Source organism: Botryllus schlosseri, chromosome 3 (assembly GCF_051294905.1).
Source record: "Botryllus schlosseri isolate E-star chromosome 3, Bs_hap1, whole genome shotgun sequence".
Lineage (NCBI taxonomy): Eukaryota > Metazoa > Chordata > Ascidiacea > Stolidobranchia > Styelidae > Botryllus > Botryllus schlosseri.
The window spans coordinates 38194461-38214821 of NC_137238.1; the positions used below are offsets into that span (position 1 = coordinate 38194461).

Consider the following 20361-nt stretch of genomic DNA (forward strand, 5'->3'; position numbering starts at 1 on the left):
CCTGCGTGGAGACGAGAACCATCGAAATATATCCAAGCGTAAATTACGTAGGAAATTGCCTAATACGGGAATTCAGATGTGCCAGACGCGATGTCAATTTTCACCTTTAATAGAACTGGTAGGAAGAACTTACCACCCTATTATGAATAGAAGGGGTCCCAAAGAACATTTAAAAAGCAGTTTCATGCTTCGGAACCTGCGTGGAGACGAGAACCATCGAAATATATCCAAGCGTTAATTATATGGGAAATTGCCTAATACGGGAATTCAGATGTGCCAGACGCGATGTCGATTTTCACCTTTAATAGAACTGGTAGGAAGAACTTATCACCCTATTATGAATAGAACGGGTCCCAAAGAACATTTAAAAAGCAGTTTCATGCTTCGGAACCTGCGTGGAGACGAGAACCATCGAAATATATCCAAGCGTTAATTATATGGGAAATTGCCTAATACGGGAATTCAGATGTGCCAGACGCGATGTCAATTTTCACCTTTAATAGAACTGCACTGTAAAAAATAAAGGTGGATTTTAGGGTGGAATCGGGGCGGAAATATTGTTTCCTCCTATGGTTGGAGGAGGGAGAATATAATACACCTTCAGAAAGGTGATATTCTTCTTTCCTCCCCTATTTGAGCGTGAATGATGACTTCGCCTATATACGCGTGAGGCAGTGTTGGGACGACTCGAGTCAGACTCGAGCCACCTTTTACGAATGACTTAACTTGACTCGAGTCACTTTGCTAAAATGACTTGACTTGACTCGGCGTATAGAAGAAATGTGGATTGACTCGTGACTCGGAGCAAAATTCACGAGTCAATTTCGAGTCATCAAGTATGGTCGGCGTCGATAAAAATCACTGTATCTTGCATGTGTTCGAATTGTTCGCGAAACGATGGTTTGAAACGCAGTGAGAGCGACCAATCACTCAATGATCGTGCGTTGCGATGCCGATCAAGATAGCGTAAGCCGATCAAGATAGCGTAATGGTTAAGCGTCCGGCTTCTTGATCGGTAGGTCGTGGGTTCGATTCCCGGCCGGGTCAGACCAAAGACCTGATTAGTAACACTGGTATCCATGGCTTCCCTGCTTGGCGCTCATGCATTACTGGGATAGCGTGGAGGGGTGGTGCATGACTTAGAAAGTCGTAAAGGCTATATCTGCACTTCCTTGTCCAGCGGCATATGCACATCATGCACTCATGGTATGCATATGCGCAGATCGTGTGTATGTATATCATGAGTCGGTGTATATGCCGCAAAAAAACATCAAGGACAAAAATAAACTACGTCCTTCCTTCCTTTTACTGAACCTCGATTGTTTTTTCACAAATAAATTTTCCGCAAATGAAGTGATCGAAGCTTACAGCTTACGTTGTCGTAAACTGTAGTAAAATAATCTATTAGCAAGATGTCTATTTCTGCTCTTTGTTCTTACTTTAACGAAACCTCTTTTTTTATTGAAATTTAATTCTAATATAGCTTAAATATTCCTCAACCATTGGCGCAGGCTCGAATTGCATCATATCAATTGGAAATTCGGTAATGTATTGCATCTTATCAATTCGTTTTTTTTTTATTATTTATTCTCTATTTTTGCTAGTGACTATAAACTGGGGCTATGCCTCGTATATGTGAGCGATACAGGGCCTTGTTGCGTGAATATCTTTCTCCATATTCGTTCATCGGTTCAGAATCAATGACCACTCAATCTATATTTCAGCCAGCTAGCAAAATGCAATGACGTAGCCTAATCTTGCCTCATACTTCGAAAAGGCAACTTGACTTGAATAACGACTTGACTGGTGACTTGACTCGACTGGAATCGAGTCAACTCCAAAAATCGGGTGACTTGACTTGACTCGAGTCACCTTCGAAAATCGATTGACTTGACTCAAGTCAAAATGTGCAATGACTCGAAGATAGTGACTTGACCCCAACACTGGCGTTAGGTGCATATTCGGGGTTGATGTCGCTAAATTGAAAGTATGTGCGCAAGGTGGCTGGTTAAACAAACACATGAAGGCCGAAGAGATAGTAATATGTGATTGTGTGACTGCACACACTGCGATACACAGAGGAAGCGAGATAATATTTATCGGCCAACCATGCAAATTAAGCACATAATCCTTGAATGGAATTTTAATCTCTCTCTCAGTATTAGGGGGAGCAGATATTTGTTCAATTTGAAAGTGTTGGAATCAACAATTACCCAATCGTCCGTTGAGCGGCCATTACCGTTACCGCATATAGTTTGAAGTTTGCTGTTGCCATTGTTACGGTGCGAGTTACATGGTCTGTGATTTTGACTGTTCCGTCATAATAATGCAGACGGTGAAAGATATCGTCAGACCGATACCTGCTTCTGATTCGCTGTTGAATTACTAAAAAGTTCGGGTGGTAAAAAATCGGCGCCGTCAACGCACAGAGAGGAGAATCGAGTTTTTGCGAGTCCGCTGAGTATACGAGAGGGAGATATCAGGTTTATGATTATGGATTGGCTTTGCCCTGTTGAGGGATGCGTTATAAAGGCTTTCTCGTGTCGAACATACTTGCTCAGCCATTTGCGAGGCTATCATCCAACCTGTCAGGTGTTCATCTGTAAAATTGGATCGTGCAATCACACTGCCACCACGTACCACAGCTACAGGATGCATTTAAATTGCCATCACATCACGGTACAGGCAAGCGGATCTGCTGAACTGATGGATGACAATAGTGATCTTGTGGTGAGCGAAAATCCTGGATATATTCAGCAGTCATGTGAAACTACTGCCTTCGCATCAACACCAAGCTCGGTCACTTTCAAGGATGCCTGCCTGAAGTTGAACTTATCCATGTTAGAGAAATTCACGCTTCCCAGGTCTGCTGCCCGACATATTATGCTGGAATTCATTAGGATAATGCAGGATTATAAAGACATTTCCCAAGTAGACTTGGGACAAGTAATTGATCAATCACAGAGTGAGTACTTTTTTACGAGGTCATTGCTTCGCATAGGCTTGATCGAGCCAATTGAAAAGTGGCCGTTGCAAAACTATAATTTGAAGTATCATTATATTCCGTTATTGCGTGTTCTTGAGAAATACATCTGTCACAAAGATGTAACAGAGAGCATGGACAGAAGCCTTTCTGAAAGCTATAATGGCTTGCTGAACAATTTCTGTGACGGAACTTTATTCATGGAACATCCTTTTTTCAAATCCGATCGCAACCTGTTGCGTATTCATCTATACGTTGATGATCTCGAATTGTGTAATCCTCTTGGAAGCTCTAGAATAGTCCATAAGTTAACTTGTTTCTATTTTGTTCTGGGCAACGTTGAGACTAAATATCTTTCAAACCTTAGAAATATTCATCCTGTCATCATTGTGAAAAGTTCAATTGTTAAGAAGGTAGGTTACGCAGCTGTACTTGAACCGTTATACCATGATTTGAAAACATTAGAATCCTCTGGTATCACTGTAACACTCCCCAATGGCCAAACTAAACAGTTACGAGGGGGCCTAGCCACTATCAGCGCCGATAATCTGGGTAGTCATGACATTGGAGGATTTCGAAGATGCTTCAATAATGGCCGAATCTGCAGATATTGCATGTGTGACTACAGCGAACTAAGACTCAAGTTTTCCGAGGATATGTTTTCAATGCGTAATATATCTGACCATGAATGCCATGTTCGAGATGTTGCTGGAGATTCTAGACTACAAAGTGCGTATGGTGTTCGAATGGGGAGCCCTTTAGCCGGACTAGAGTCTTTTGATGTTATTAACGGATTAGTCCCAGACGCAATGCACGACATTTTACACGGAGTAATGCCAAATTTGCTTCAATACATAATTGACAATCTGATTCTTTCTATTATGACAAAATCCAAACTGATCGAGTTAGTACAAACCTTCCCTTTTGGCAAATACGAAATTCGTAACAAGCCGCGTTTTACAGGATCCGTCTCAACATTGACGGCTACACAATGCTGGTGTTTGTTCAACCATTTTGGCTTCATAGTAGGGACTGAGGTTCCAGAAAAAAATGAGATTTGGGAACTATATCTTGCATTTTCCCGTATTTCTGATATAATTTTTGCAAAACGTGTGTCGTCCGATATGGTCAATGAATTGAATGTTCTGGTGGTAGATTTTTACAGAACAATTCTGGAATGCGCACCTCATATTATAAAGCCAAAGTTTCATTTCTTGTTACACTATCCGTCCAGAATCCAGAAATATGGTCCGTTGTCGCAGGTGTTATGGTGCCTAAGGTACGAAAGCTATCATCAAATTGTCAAAAAAATCAGTCGAAGTTCCGGAAATTTCAAAAATATTTCATTTACAGTGGCAAATCGTTTGCAACGGAGGAAGTGTTATGAAATGTTATCTGAAAATTGCTTGACTGATAGCCCACCAAACATTGACATTGAAAAAATTTTACTTTCAACAATACCACCTTGTTATGCTCCCTTACTAGGGTTTGACAATTGGCCAGAGGAAACAGAAATTGGTAGAGCCAAAATATACGATGATGGTTGTGATAAGTTTCAATGCAATGGAATTTATTTGGTTGATGAAAATGATGACGGCCCAATTTTTTGTAAAGTTGAATTCATTATAATTATTGCTAAGCAATGGAAGATTTTGGGGCAATTACTCAAATCATCATTTCATCGTCATATGCATTCTTATTCTGTGTACAAGACCAGTGTGTTCCATGTCTTTTCTCCGAAGGATTTAACCTACACCAGACCATTTGATCTATATTCAATCGATGAGTCCAACTACATTAGACTTCATCACTGCGTGTGCTTTCCAGATGCCATCCATTCATGAACATTTTCTAATCAATCTGTCTCTTTAGGTAGCCATGAAGTTGCTAGTTAAACTATCTAATTATTCTCGGCTGATAACTGTCGACGATGATTCTGAGATAAGAGATAAAGTTTCAGAAATATACAAAGATGAGCTCCATAACTGTGACTTCAAAATCCAGTGCTTTGACAAAAGATTTGACCAGTATGTTGATCTGGAGTATGCGGATGTTGCAGAATATGACATCCTCAAAGTGGACATTGTAATACGTGAAATAATTGAAGGTAAGCACACACTGCATACACATCATGTAGCATTTACTTGAAAATTACCAAAAAACGATCTGATTTGTGTATTACTGAATACCAACTGATATTGGTTCAGACCAGCTAACACAACCACATTTCTCTGTGTTGCAGATCAATGTCTCCTTACTGATTTACGGCCCGATTCGTCAGTTTCCGTCCAATTGGATAGCACTGGCGGTGAGTCAACAATGATTGTTTGATCAAAGTCACAAATATTGTGTTCCACTGTGTGATACAGATCTGGACAACCGGATAATTCTATTGGTGTAATCTCACTAAATTTTTTATTTGTGAAATATTTCCATGCTCTAATTCTAATCTAATTTGAGAAACTTGTAGCTCTAATTCTAATCTAATTTTGCAAAAGATGTGTTGCTCCAAATCTAATCTAATTAGGAACAAACTGTATCTCTAATACTGCTGCAAAGCCAATTTTGGTTCCTTCAGTATCCCTGCTACCATAAGTACACATCTCTTTATCCAGGTAACAGTATTGTGAGGGACTACATCTTGCGTTCAGTACTTATAACCTTTTAGTTAACCCGCTACTTTTTACGGTGGTCATCGAATTCGTGGATTCTTGTAACGTATTGCTATGATTTTCTCAGCATTTTCATTTGTATTTGTCCTGAATTGATTATTCTTTACGATTAACCTTGCACGTGGTGCACCAGACCTTTATCGGTGATATGCGCCACTTCCCTTTTTACCATCTATAATAATAATAATAATCCAGGTAATTATTGCATTGCCGAGAAGATGAGCGATTCATTAGATATGCTGTCGGGGACCCCCCTCAATTCTACGCCAGGTATCCCTGACAGAAACGATATAAAGCATATACCTACGTTACATTCATTTTGATTTCTTAAGATGGGATGGAGCAATCAAATCTTGTTGGCTTCAGCAATGAAACTCCTAGCAGAATGATGGGCACTGATGATGGAAACGATAGATCTGGTCAGTATATTAGTCGCTTTGAACATTAATTATGAGATAACCAAATATAATACTATTTGATCCGTCTCATTTGCTGAGATTGTAGGCTACGCAAAACAAGCTCAGTCCATTGTTGGGAAAAAGTCTCTATTTTTAAGTGATAAGACATCTCGAGTCACTCATGTACTCGATTTTGCCCAGCCCTACTGCTACGGTGTATATCAGAGGTCGCGAACTCAAAACGGGTCGCGAGCCACTTTTCAAAATTTGCCGAGGCCGCGGGCCGCAAGACTTCCATATCGATATAAAACAGGCAACGCTGGTTAACGTTTTCACTACTTCGTTAAGATGGAATGGAGCACACATATGACAGCAATGAAGCTCCCAGCAAGACTCCGCTTATCGAGCCTGAAGATGAGGAGTATGAGCCTGAACTCAATTGGTCAGCTGCAACATATACATTTAATCTACCCAACAACGTGGAACGTCAGTTAGAAGGCTACCAAGGAATGAATGTGACTTCCATTCCTGCAACCCTTAAAAAGGATATTGTGCGTCTGCTATTTTTTGACCTGCGGAAATATGCACGGTAGTATGCAAACAATTTTACGGAGGGGAATAGCCTACTAAGAATATACCATTCCTTTATTCACTACAGTTATCCCACAAAACAACAATACAACACGGTGCTTCAAGCTATGATCAACAAGTACCCTGTCTTGAAGGACAGTATCTTTTTCCCAAATGGATCTGGTTATGTAAGTTGTTACTGTATGCATGGATGAGAATAGTGTGACTTTTGTCTCAATCTGATGCATTTCAGGGATCATGGAAAGAGCCGCTGAGAACAAAATTTAAAGAATGGCGTAGGTCTTCCAAGGCGCAAGAAGTGCTCCAAAAGAAAAAGAAATTTGGAAACAAAAAGAAACACGTCAGTGCTGACAACGAGACAACTACCACCAGGTGTAAAGTTCCCCGCATTCAATCCCCCATTCCCCCACCAAGTACCGCTGAAGACGACATAAGTGTGCTAGCTCATCAACGTGCCTTGAGAGAAGAATTTCGTAAAAAGTATCCTGATCCTGTTACCATGGTGGACAGGATGAACCGGACATTGAAAGACCGAAGAGACAAAATTATGGATGGTATGTCGACTCGAAACGTGATGGAAGTATATCCTCATTTTCAGAGTGCCCGCTGGGTAGGTAACGTCATCATATTCGCAATATTTTTTTTTTATTATCTCAACAACTGAAATTTTTCAGGTCCTTGAAGAAATGAAACTAATTTGTCACACCTCTGGGTGCATTGATGACCTTTGTAAAGTTGACCTAACCAAAAGAATATTAGAAAACAAGTGCAGCTCCGCTCAGTTGTTGACAAATGCAAAGCAAGTTCCAGTAGCCATTCAAAAGCTGATGAGTACGTTGTTCACTTTCTGCATTCCTATACTTACATCGTTGCAATTAGGCTGTTGGTTTTAACAAAACTAACGATCTCGTCAATTATGCAACCAAGTAATTAATTGTCATGCATGATTTGGTATAACTTAATTAGTCATGATCAATTGTACAGCAATCAACATCAGGACTTGGCATCAGTTTTTGTGGCATTTTTGATCTATGTCAGGGGCAGCTAGCCTGTAGCCTTGGAAGCCAATATGAATAAATGGACATAATAGACAATTTAATGCGGATATTTGACTTCAAGTTAGTGCATGCCGACTGTGCGGTGGAGTGCGGCTGTAAGCTGTTTTCATATCAGAAATTGGGCCTAAATAGAAAAAAAGTTGGTCAAGCCTGATCTATACGAATACCTCCTTAGCAAACAACAAACTTATGCTCTGTAAATTAGTTGTATTTTGTGTTACAGAATCTGAAGATCTAGACTGGATGGTGGGTCTACCTACCATTTTTGGCGAAAAATATTCAAACTTCTTCCTGGTTGATCAGGTACGAACATTCATCGATATTATCAAGTAGTTGTTTTATTTCAATTATACATAATTCATGATTGTCAGAACCATTCGACAGTCCTAGTCGCAACGTTTTTCCCCACTGTGAAAATCACCCAACTAGCATTTTAGAGCAACTATGTAATTATGGTTTAGACCAGGGGCGGGCAACTTCTCCAGTCGGCGGGCCGGATACCCCAATTTTATCCAGATATCAATTCATTAGGGTTTAGTAAGTGACGAGATAGCATGGTAGTTAAACTATGTGACCTATTATCTCGATATTGAATTCATGCTGCCCGCGGCTTCTACGAAATTTGAAAGTGACCCCCCGCCCGTTTTGAGTTGGCGACCCCTGGCATAAGCGGTGTCTTACAGAAGCCTAGAAGTATGTCTTGCTACAAGTCGACGGTTACGGAATCAAAAATAAGAATTATTGGCCTAGTGTAAATGACCGTTGTAGTCGACAAAGACCATGATTACCACAACTGACATTAGGTTTGAGTACATCGTAAATTACGTTAATGTAATAACTCTTCTCGCTTCGACGAACTTACGCGTAAGCTCCACCCTCGCTCGCTGTGCATACATGTTTATAATGACAAACAGTCACTAAAATTTGACCTATGTCAGCAAGTAGCGGGGAATCTTGGACGACTGGGGACTCGGGCCACACTATCATGTAAGACAGGGGCGGGCAACTTCTCCAGTCAGCGGGCCGGATATAGGAAAATTAAGTACTTGGCGGGCCGGAATGCTGAATTGATACATTATTCGCCCATTTATCCACATACCCAAGGAATAAATCGTATTTAATGAATGTATTTCAACGACAGCAATGTAACTTCAAAGCTATAGGAATAACATACAGTCACTAAAATTTGATGTATGTAATCAAGAACTGGGGTATCTCGGAAGACTGGCGCCGCGGGCCACATTATCATGTAAGACGGAAAACTGTCCGCGGGCCGGATCCGTATCCGCGGGCCGTATGTTGCCCGCCCCTGAAGTAGACAGTTACGGAATCGAAATATGAAATATCGGCGCAGTGTGAATGGCCATTGTAGTTGAGTACATGGTAAATGCCGATAATGGAAGTCTTCTCGCTTCGACGAACTCGCTCGCTGCGCATATACATTAGGGCTGTTCAAAAATAACTTTTTGCTTTGGATTCCAGCCATTCACTGATTAAATTGTCAGGTTACCCTATGAAACGCTGCACACCAAATTTGGTTCGATTCTATCAAGTATAGGACTCCGCAGATCCAATTAAAATTTTTAATTTATTATGGAAAATTTAAAAAAAAAATTCTCAATTTTCCTGCCAATCCCGTGAAATTGTTGAGCTGTCTTCAAAGACGTTGCAAAACAAATTTGAGTCAATTCCGACCAGTAGAAGCGGAGGTATGTAAGTTTTTCGTTGATAAATCGCGGATTATCCACCAATCAAGGATAATCCGAGAAATTTCAACGAAAAACTCCAATAACTCCGCTTCTACTGGTCGGAATTGACTCAAATTTGTTTTGCAACTTCTTTGAAGACAGCTCAACAATTTCATGGGGTTGGCAGGAAAATTTGGAAATTTTCTTTTTTGAATTTCCCATAATAAATTAAAAATTTTAATTGGATCTGCGGAGGCCTTTACTGGTTGGAATCGAGTGAAATTTGGTGAGCAAGGTTTTCTACTGCAACCTGACGATTTAAGAGGTGACCGGCTTGAATCGGGAAAAAAAGTTATTTTTGAACAGCCCTAATATACATGTATATAATAACATACAGTCACTAAAATTTGATGTATGTAATCAAGAACTGGGGTATCTCGGAAGACTGGGGCCGCGGGCCACATTATCATGTAAGACCGTAAATTGTCCGCGGGCCTGACAAAATCCCTTCGCGGGCCGTATGTTGCCCGCCCCTGATGTAAGACGTAAAACTGTCCGCGGGCCGAACAAAATCCCTTTACGGGCCAGATTCGGCCCGCGGGAAGTATGTTGCCCGGCCTTTGTTTAGACACATTATATTCCATAAGGTATATAGCCCATTGCTAATAAATTGTTTTTAGTCTAGCAACCATTCATAACTAATGACGTTGCTGGGAATTCAGCAGCAGAGCAGTCATATTTTCTATCGCTGCAACTGATGAAATTAGATGAGAGCAATTGATCATTTACTCCTGCTCAAACGACCTGCTGTTGACGATCCCATTCAACCTTTTCATTGCGGTCGCATTGAAGCAGTGGCATACATATTATGGCGTTCCGCAAAGCAATTTCAGGATGTCCGCACACTCGATTGACACCTGCCTGTCAAGTCCATATAATGTTCATATGCCCGAGCCAAAGATGGTGAAAGTAGCTAACAAGGCTATACTGAAGTAGAAGTAGAAAGACAGAATTTTGCTCAAGTGCAAATATTGTTTTAAAGCAGCTACAAGTAGAAGTAGTTTGACTGTATTTTGATACTACTCAAGTGAGTAAGTATTTTTAGTAGTTATAATACGCTGCCAATATGTATGTTTGACCTGTTTCACAATACGAAACCTTTCTTTAGATGCCCAAATCAGCTTACCCTACTATTTGCTTTACTGTGGAAAAGAAGGAGTGGGCGATCTGTTTTGATGGTGAAAAAGTGGGGAGTATCAACAACTTCCATGAAGCATTTGCAGTGATGCTATCGGTCCACTGGATATTTGACATTCAGTTTTCGAAAAACATCAAAAATTCTCTGACTTTCATGTCAGTTCTGGCTCATTTGCCCGTGAAAGAGATCAGTTATTCTGTTCGAACCAAACTCGGAAAAATCCGTGATTAATTGGAAAATTGAAAAAGTTTGGAATAAAAGTGATGTTGTGATCTATGTCCACGTGAATTATGAAGATTTATTGTGGATATATGTTGTGCGCATCGAAGTCGTTTGACGAAGATATCCGGATAGGATGAGGTGATGTCTATATAGGATGAAGTGGTGGTTTACGGATAGGATAGGGGAGGAAAATATTCCACCTAAAATAGGTGTGGGAAGCCCACCACCCTCTTAGGGTGGGAACAAATACCTCCTCCTATGGGTGATTTTTGAAACACCTCTGTAAGGTGGCCACAGTTTTTACAGTGTGGTAGGAAGAACTTATCACCCTATTATGAATAGAAGGGGTCCCAAAGAACATTTAAAAAGCAGTTTCATGCTTCGGAACCTACGTGGAGACGAGAGCCATCGAAATATATCCAAGCGTAAATTATGTAGGAAATTGCCTAATACGGGAATTCAGATGTGCCAGACGCGATGGCGATTTTCGCCTTTAATAGAATTGGTAGGAAGAACTTTTTCCCCATATAGGAATAGAAGGGGTCCCAAAGAATATTTAAAAAGCAGATTCAAGCTTCGGAACCTACGTGGAGACGAGAGGCATCGAAATATATCCAAGCGTAAATTATGTAGGAAATTGCCTAATACGGGAATTCAGATGTGCCAGACGCGATGTCGATTTTAACCTTTAATAGAACTGGTAGGAAGAACTTATCACCCTATTATGAATAGAAGGGGTCCCAAAGAACATTTAAAAAGCAGTTTCATGCTTCGGAACCTGCGTGGAGACGAGAACCATCGAAATATATCCAAGCGTTAAATATATGGGAAATTGCCTACTACGGGAATTCAGATGTGCCAGACGCGATGTCGATTTTCACCTTTAATAGAACTGGTAGGAAGAACTTATCACCCTATTATGAATAGAGGGGGTCCCAAAGAACATTTAAAAAGCAGTTTCATGTTTCGGAACCTGCGTGGAGACGAGAGCCATCGAAATATATCCAAGCGTAAATTATGTAGGAAATTGCCTAATACGGGAATTCAGATGTGCCAGACGCGATGTCGATTTTCACTTTTAATAGAACTGGTAGGAAGAACTTATCACCCTATTATGAATAGAGAGGGTCCCAAAGAACATTTAAAAAGCAGTTTCATGCTTCGGAACCTGCGTGGAGACGAGAACCATCGAAATATATGCAAGCGTTAATTATATGGGAAATTGCCTAATACGGGAATTCAGATGTGCCAGACGCGATGGCGATTTTCGCCTTTAATAGAATTGGTAGGAAGAACTTTTTCCCCATATAGGAATAGAAGGGGTCCCAAAGAATATTTAAAAAGCAGATTCAAGCTTCGGAACCTACGTGGAGACGAGAGGCATCGAAATATATCCAAGCGTAAATTATGTAGGAAATTGCCTAATACGGGAATTCAGATGTGCCAGACGCGATGTCGATTTTCACCTTTAATAGAACTGGTAGGAAGAACTTATCACCCTATTATGAATAGAAGGGGTCCCAAAGAACATTTAAAAAGCAGTTTCATGCTTCGGAACCTGCGTGGAGACGAGAACCATCGAAATATATCCAAGCGTAAATTATGTAGGAAATTGCCTAATACGGGAATTCAGGTGTGCCAGACGCGATGTCGATTTTCACCTTTAATAGAACTGGTAGGAAGAACTTATCACCCTATTATGAATAGAAGGGGTCCCAAAGAACATTTAAAAAGCAGTTTCATGCTTCGGAACCTGCGTGGAGACGAGAACCATCGAAATATATCCAAGCGTAAATTATGTAGGAAATTGCCTAATACGGGAATTCAGGTGTGCCAGACGCGATGTCAATTATCACCTTTAATAGAACTGGTAGGAAGAACTTATCACCCTATTATGAATAGAAGGGGTCCCAAAGAACATTTAAAAAGCAGTTTCATGCTTCGGAACCTACGTGGAGACGAGAGCCATCGAAATATATCCAAGCGTAAATTATGTAGGAAATTGCCTAATACGGGAATTCAGATGTGCCAGACGCGATGGCGATTTTCACTTTTAATAGAACTGGTAGGAAGAACTTATCACCCTATTATGAATAGAGGGGGTCCCAAAGAACATTTAAAAAGCAGTTTCATGCTTCGGAACCTGCGTGGAGACGAGAACCATCGAAATATATCCAAGCGTTAAATATATGGGAAATTGCCTAATACGGGAATTCAGATGTGCCAGACGCGATGTCGATTTTCACCTTTAATAGAACTGGTAGGAAGAACTTATCACCCTATTATGAATAGAGGGGGTCCCAAAGAACATTTAAAAAGCAGTTTCATGTTTCGGAACCTGCGTGGAGACGAGAGCCATCGAAATATATCCAAGCGTAAATTATGTAGGAAATTGCCTAATACGAGAATTCAGATGTGCCAGACGCGATGTCGATTTTCACTTTTAATAGAACTGGTAGGAAGAACTTATCACCCTATTATGAATAGAGGGGGTCCCAAAGAACATTTAAAAAGCAGTTTCATGCTTCGGAACCTGCGTGGAGACGAGAACCATCGAAATATATCCAAGCGTTAATTATATGGGAAATTGCCTAATACGGGAATTCAGATGTGACAGACGCGATGGCGATTTTCGCCTTTAATAGAATTGGTAGGAAGAACTTTTTCCCCATATAGGAATAGAAGGGGTCCCAAAGAATATTTAAAAAGCAGATTCAAGCTTCGGAACCTACGTGGAGACGAGAGGCATCGAAATATATCCAAGCGTAAATTATGTAGGAAATTGCCTAATACGGGAATTCAGATGTGCCAGACGCGATGTCGATTTTCACCTTTAATAGAACTGGTAGGAAGAACTTATCACCCTATTATGAATAGAAGGGGTCCCAAAGAACATTTAAAAAGCAGTTTCATGCTTCGGAACCTGCGTGGAGACGAGAACCATCGAAATATATCCAAGCGTTAAATATATGGGAAATTGCCTAATACGGGAATTCAGATGTGCCAGACGCGATGTCGATTTTCACTTTTAATAGAACTGGTAGGAAGAACTTATCACCCTATTATGAATAGAGGGGGTCCCAAAGAACATTTAAAAAGCAGTTTCATGCTTCGGAACCTGCGTGGAGACGAGAACCATCGAAATATATCCAAGCGTTAATTATATGGGAAATTGCCTAATACGGGAATTCAGATGTGCCAGACGCGATGGCGATTTTCGCCTTTAATAGAATTGGTAGGAAGAACTTTTTCCCCATATAGGAATAGAAGGGGTCCCAAAGAATATTTAAAAAGCAGATTCAAGCTTCGGAACCTACGTGGAGACGAGAGGCATCGAAATATATCCAAGCGTAAATTATGTAGGAAATTGCCTAATACGGGAATTCAGATGTGCCAGACGCGATGTCGATTTTCACCTTTAATAGAACTGGTAGGAAGAACTTATCACCCTATTATGAATAGAAGGGGTCCCAAAGAACATTTAAAAAGCAGTTTCATGCTTCGGAACCTGCGTGGAGACGAGAACCATCGAAATATATCCAAGCGTTAAATATATATTGGAAATTGCCTAATACGGGAATTCAGATGTGCCAGACGCGATGTCGATTTTCACCTTTAATAGAACTGGTAGGAAGAACTTATTACCCTATTATGAATGGAGGGGGTCCCAAAGAACATTTAAAAAGCAGTTTCATGTTTCGGAACCTGCGTGGAGACGAGAGCCATCGAAATATATCCAAGCGTAAATTATGTAGGAAATTGCCTAATACGGGAATTGTAGAGCTGGATGGAGACAGTTCAATTTTTCGAAGAAATTATCACACTCTCGCTCATTTTTAAAGGCAACAAAGGTGTCATCGACATATCTAAAATAGAGGAGAGGTTTTGCGACGTTTTCAAACAATTTCTTTTCATGGTATCCCACGAATATATCGGCCAAACTAGGTCCCAACGGTGAACCCATCGCAATGCCATTGCATTGGCGGAACATCGTGTCATTGAAGCTGAATTCAACGCTACTAGTAGCAGTTTGCAACAATTCAAGAAATATTTCACGCGGTAGTTTCGGAGGTTCAAGCGTGCCATCATAAAGCGCGTCTGCGCAGATTTCGAAAGTTTCCGACAATGGTACGTTGGTAAAAAGACTTTTCACATCAAATGAGCTAAGAAATACATTGGACGGATTTAATTTGGCGCGTTTTAATTCGTCTACAAACGTGAACGAGTCGCGAACACAGTGGTGCGTATACAAGGATCGAACTGGCTCAATGACGGTGTTAAGCCATTTGGCTAAATTATGTTATTATTATATTCTTATTATATTCCTATTATATTCTTATTATATTCAACATAATTTAGCCAAAGGCTTAACACCGTCATTGAGCCAGTTCGATCCCTTGTATACGCACCACTGTGTTCGCGACTTGTTCACGTTTGTAGACGAATTAAAACGCGCCAAATTAAATCCGTCCAATGTATTTCTTAGCTCATTTGATGTGAAAAGTCTTTTTACCAACGTACCATTGTCGGAAACTTTCGAAATCTGCGCAGACGCGCTTTATGATGGCACGCTTGAACCTCCGAAACTACCGCGTGAAATATTTCTTGAATTGTTGCAAACTGCTACTAGTAGCGTTGAATTCAGCTTCAATGACACGATGTTCCGCCAATGCAATGGCATTGCGATGGGTTCACCGTTGGGACCTAGTTTGGCCGATATATTCGTGGGATACCATGAAAAGAAATTGTTTGAAAACGTCGCAAAACCTCTCCTCTATTTTAGATATGTCGATGACACCTTTGTTGCCTTTAAAAATGAGCGAGAGTGTGATAATTTCTTCGAAAAATTGAACTGTCTCCATCCAGCTCTACAATTTACCGTGGAAAAGGAAACTGATGCTGCCCTTCCCTTTTTAGACGTCTTAGTAGAGAGATCAGGACAAACGTTTTTAACGTCGGTGTACAGAAAACCTACCTTCACTGGTCATTATATCCGTTGGGATTCATTCTGCCCGAAGCGGCGTAAACTAAACCTTATTTCATCTCTTGTCAATCGGGCCTTGCGCATTTGTTCACCGGAAAAACTGTCACGTGAATTGGATGATATCCACTTGATTCTGTCCAAAAATGGCTATCCAGACCAGATATTAAAATGCTCCATCTCCAGGGTTTTGAAAAAATCGGATATAGCTCCCAAATACGGACCAGAAAAATGCCCGGCATTTTTACACTTACCTTGGCTAGGTAACGTGTCCAACCGTTTTGAAAAACTCATTAAGTCGGCTGTTCACCGTTGTTATTACAGCGTAAACACGCATGTGGTGTACACAACGAAACCCATGTTGCCCAACTCTCGAAAAGATGTACTTCCTGCCTTTAATGCAAGTAATGTTGTTTACCAATACAAGTGCCACTGTGATAGTAGGTATGTAGGACGTACATCTCAAAGATTGTTTGAGCGTATCAAGCAGCATATCCCAAAATTGATTCGGTCAAAAACATGCGCAAATACTCGCACGGAGCTCACACGTCAGTGCAAATTGGCTGCCAAAACAGACTGCTATGACGATTACCAAGCATATGCTTCGTCAATCGGTCAGCATTTGAGTGAAAACCTCGCCTGTGCACAGCACTATGATGACAATATGTTCACTGTCATTGCGCGTGGTAGGTCTTTGTTTCATCTAAAAGTGCTGGAGTCTACTATTATTCAGTTGGACAAACCTATTTTATGTAGACAAAAAGATTTTCTCTATAACCTACAAATTTCCCATTAGTTCATGTGTTTCGTGTGTGTAACTGTTTATTTACGAATTGCGTTGCTACTATAGTACCGTATGTCCGTATACTTCATAGTTTGTTATTGTTGCCATTGGTACAATGCGAATTTCATGGTTTGTGATTTTGATTGTTGCGTCATACTTTGCCTTTTTGGTTTTGCTTTTAAATCTGTTCAAATCCCTTTAGTGTGCCGTTAACTCTTGAAAAGAGGCACCCGAAAAGTCTTCGAGTTAATAAATATTATTATACAATGGATATTGTATTGAGAGTATATGATACTGGGAATTGAAAGTAAAACATAAATGCTACTTCTAAAAGCGGAACATGTATTTCATTACTTTAGTTCAGAGAGGTGGCATGCTAAAACAGCTCTAAAACGATTAAAAAAAATGTCAGTCTACTTTTCCAGGTTAGGACGCGCCATGGACAGGCTAGATTACGATATGACAAGTAAATGCTGGATTTCGAAACATCAGATTCAAACGTTATGATGAGCCATGTATACTGTGATGAATTATTTCATATGGGCGAAGGGCGACAATGTGGTGTGAACGGAACCACGCGAACCCGCTACCTAAATTATATTCATTGATACTTTAGTGAAATCATACTGATTACGCCGTATCCACTGCGCGCGAAGCGCGATGAAAATTCTTGACTTTACCCAACTTTTATGAAAATTAAGTGTTGATACTCCGTGAAAACAGCCCCGAAATTTCTCGGGCTATCTTCCTGATTGGAAGATTGAACTACTTCTACTTGACAAACTCAAAATAGCGAAAAGTAAGTAAGTAGATCACAAAATATTACGAAGTAGAAGTAGAGGTAGCGGAAATCAGACATACTTGAGTAAGTACCAAAAGTAGAGGAAAACTACTTGAGTACTTCGAAAAAGTAGAAGTACTTCGTTACTGACCACCTCTGATAACAACACCAACTCGATGAAACTTCAACAGATTCACGTACAAATTTACAATACGAAAATACAGCATTAAGTGAGGTTTCAATGTTACAATTGAGTTGCATGCATTCGTCGTGATTATATTTCAGGGCAATTTTGATTTTTGAAGTTTACATATGGTCCACAAGGTCAAAAAGCCGAGACACCCTGGTACATATACATTTAAACAGTACTCACCTTCGTCAGAAACATTCGTTCCGTTGTGTTTTGTCGCCGCAATGATATATATACATAATATATGAATGTATAAGGTCGCCATCACTATAATTAGCCTTTCGTAGTATTCACGATGAGAGAGATCCTTTGCAAGACAAACGCGGAAGGCCGAATGGCGTTGCGAGATATGTGATATGTTCACTCAAATGTAGTGTGGACCAGAGTTGGATCAATTACAATATTTTAATTCAATTACAATTACAATTACAATTACTTCCTTGCATGTTTAAATTACATTACAATTACAATCACTCAATGCTAAAAATATCAAATAACAATTACAATTACAATTACTGTTAAACATGTAATCAATTACAATTATAATTAAAACTGCAATTACTTTTAAAAAGGTAATTGATTCTGTAAAAAGGTGTTCTTTGACAACCGTAGCGACGTAATTAGCAACAATCTCAAGCTATTCATGTTTCATTCCTGATATGTAGAATGCCCTTTTATTAAAAAAACCTCGAACGTATTTCAATTATTCCTAATTCGAGCACTGAAATTACATGCTCCTCAGCGCTGAAAGTTAATTTATCAACGAGCATTATAGTATTACTCGACTCGACTCGAAGCATAATACGTGATTCAGAATCGAATCACTCAGGTACTTGATTTTGCCCAGCCCTGGGCCTACTCGGAGCTGAGTCAGGATAATGAAATGTAAATGGTAAGGCGTCAGAGATAAGGACGATACCGAAAAGGTGCGTGAAATTAAAATAAATGCAAAAGGAAAAAACCTCCTAATAACTCAGAATTACAATGTTTTGGTTCACATTTACATTTCACTTGCTCGGAAACTGTTAGATTGCATTTGATGAACATTAGGGTGCGAAAAGTTTCTGGCCGCAGTAAATTTGGTCAAGATTGGAGGTAAGATTGGAATAACATCTCTACAAATGCGTGATCAAGTTTGATGAAGCCTTGGTTGGAAACTTGAATTTTTTTGCTATTATTGCAACAAGCCTCATCGGTACTGGTCAGAGATTTCAAAAAAACTTTGACCGTGTTGTAGGAAATGATTCAGCACAGGTTTCATAAGAGTTTATTTGGTATTCATCCATTTTTGAAATATTAATATTTAGTTTAGTCCACTAGTTCTCTAACTTTTTTAGACGCACTTTATGACAGTGAATATTTTGTGCCCCCCCCCCTTATATCGTCATAGCACACAATCAAACCAGAAAGTTAGCAATCCTTACATATAGTTTGATGGTATGGAAGGTTATGTTATGACTACTGATGAGAGAATTCTCCAATACGCGGAAAAGATGTTAGCAGGCTATACGAATATCGCGTCCACTAATCAGATTTTCATACCACGCGTCTCTCGTTTTTGCAATGCGAGGGGAAAATCGAGGGAAGAATGTTGATGTGTTGGCAGCAACTGCCATACCGATAGCTGAAGTGTCGATTAATAGCGAAGAATTTGTACAGAATTAGCCACTTTTTTATCGTTTCGACACATTCCGCACAGAATTTAACCATTTCAAACGGGTTTTCACCCCCTTAAATATCATAAAGGCACCATATTTGCCTCAATATGCAAAAAACTACTATAATTGAACAGACAGCAAATATAAGAGGGTATATTTGTCATATATTTTAGGGATTGAAAAAGGGCGTCCTGCATCAGGATTGCCCTTATGTTGAGCGTAAACTTCGGTGTATATAAGTCTAATTGTCCATATATGCTCAAATCGTTCGTGCCGAATTATCATGTCGTCGCCATCTGCACCCCACAGGACAAATAACATCCATCAGATAAAATTATTTGCCAGTGTCGAAACACCAATTTGGAATCGTGTGCTTACTTTAGTTTAATATATTTATGCGTTTCAATATCTTTTGACTATTAGCGGACAAGAGGTAACAAGCGGTGATTTTGTATGTACTTTGGAGTGAGGACGATAAAACTTGGTGGTGATCGTCAATTTAGAAATTTAACATAGGCGTGTGTGATTTACTCTTTCGAAGTCTGAAGCGGCGCTTGAATATATTTCAATGGTTCTAGTCTCCACGCAGGTTCCGAAGCATGAAACTGCTTTTTAAATGTTCTTGGGGACCCCTTCTATTCATATATAGGGAAAAAGTTCTGCCTACCAATTTTATTAAAGGCGAAAATCGCCATCGCGTCTGGCACATCTGAATTCCCGTATTAGGCAATTTCCTACATAATTTACGCTTGGATATATTTCGATGGCTCTCGTCTCCACGTAGGTTCCGAAGCATGAAACTGCTTTTTAAATGTTCTTTGGGACCCCCTCTATTCATAATAGGGTGATAAGTTCTTCCTACCAGTTCTATTAAAAGTGAAAATCGACATCGCGTCTGGCACATCTGAATTCTCGTATTAGGCAATTTCCTACATAATTTACGCTTGGATATATTTCGATGGCTCTCGTCTCCACGCAGGTTCCGAAACATGAAACTGCTTTTTAAATGTTCTTTGGGACCCCTTCTATTCATAATAGGGTGATAAGTTCTTCCTACCAGTTCTATTAAAGGTGAAAATCGACATCGCGTCTGGCACATCTGAATTCCCGTATTAGGCAATTTCCCATATATTTAACGCTTGGATATATTTCGATGG

The 20361-nt window shown here is 40.0% G+C and overlaps 1 protein-coding gene and 1 long non-coding RNA gene across 3 annotated transcripts; one reads left to right on the plus strand and one right to left on the minus strand.

Moving 5' to 3' along the window:
- Positions 1 to 2155: 2155 nt before the first annotated feature.
- LOC145436488 (sterile alpha motif domain-containing protein 3-like) lies at positions 2156 to 10864 on the plus strand. 2 transcript variants are annotated; one of them, XM_080313851.1, is made up of 10 exons: positions 2156 to 5090; positions 5226 to 5291; positions 5851 to 5925; positions 5988 to 6074; positions 6402 to 6642; positions 6712 to 6811; positions 6877 to 7254; positions 7319 to 7475; positions 7926 to 8005; positions 10559 to 10864. In XM_080313851.1, the coding sequence occupies exons 1-10, from the start codon at positions 4862 to 4864 to the stop codon at positions 10817 to 10819; spliced, it is 1674 nt and encodes a 557-aa protein (XP_080169977.1). In that variant the 5' UTR covers positions 2156 to 4861; the 3' UTR covers positions 10820 to 10864. The 2 variants fall into 2 exon arrangements, with proteins under 2 accessions (XP_080169977.1, XP_080169978.1); XM_080313852.1 differs by lacking the exon at positions 5851 to 5925.
- Positions 10865 to 15892: 5028 nt separating this feature from the next.
- On the minus strand, positions 15893 to 16852 carry LOC145436489 (uncharacterized). The gene is made up of 2 exons (XR_013914319.1): positions 16046 to 16852; positions 15893 to 15971 (listed from the first exon to the last, which is right to left on the minus strand). It is a non-coding gene; the product is annotated as an uncharacterized LOC145436489 (long non-coding RNA).
- Positions 16853 to 20361: the final 3509 nt, after the last annotated feature.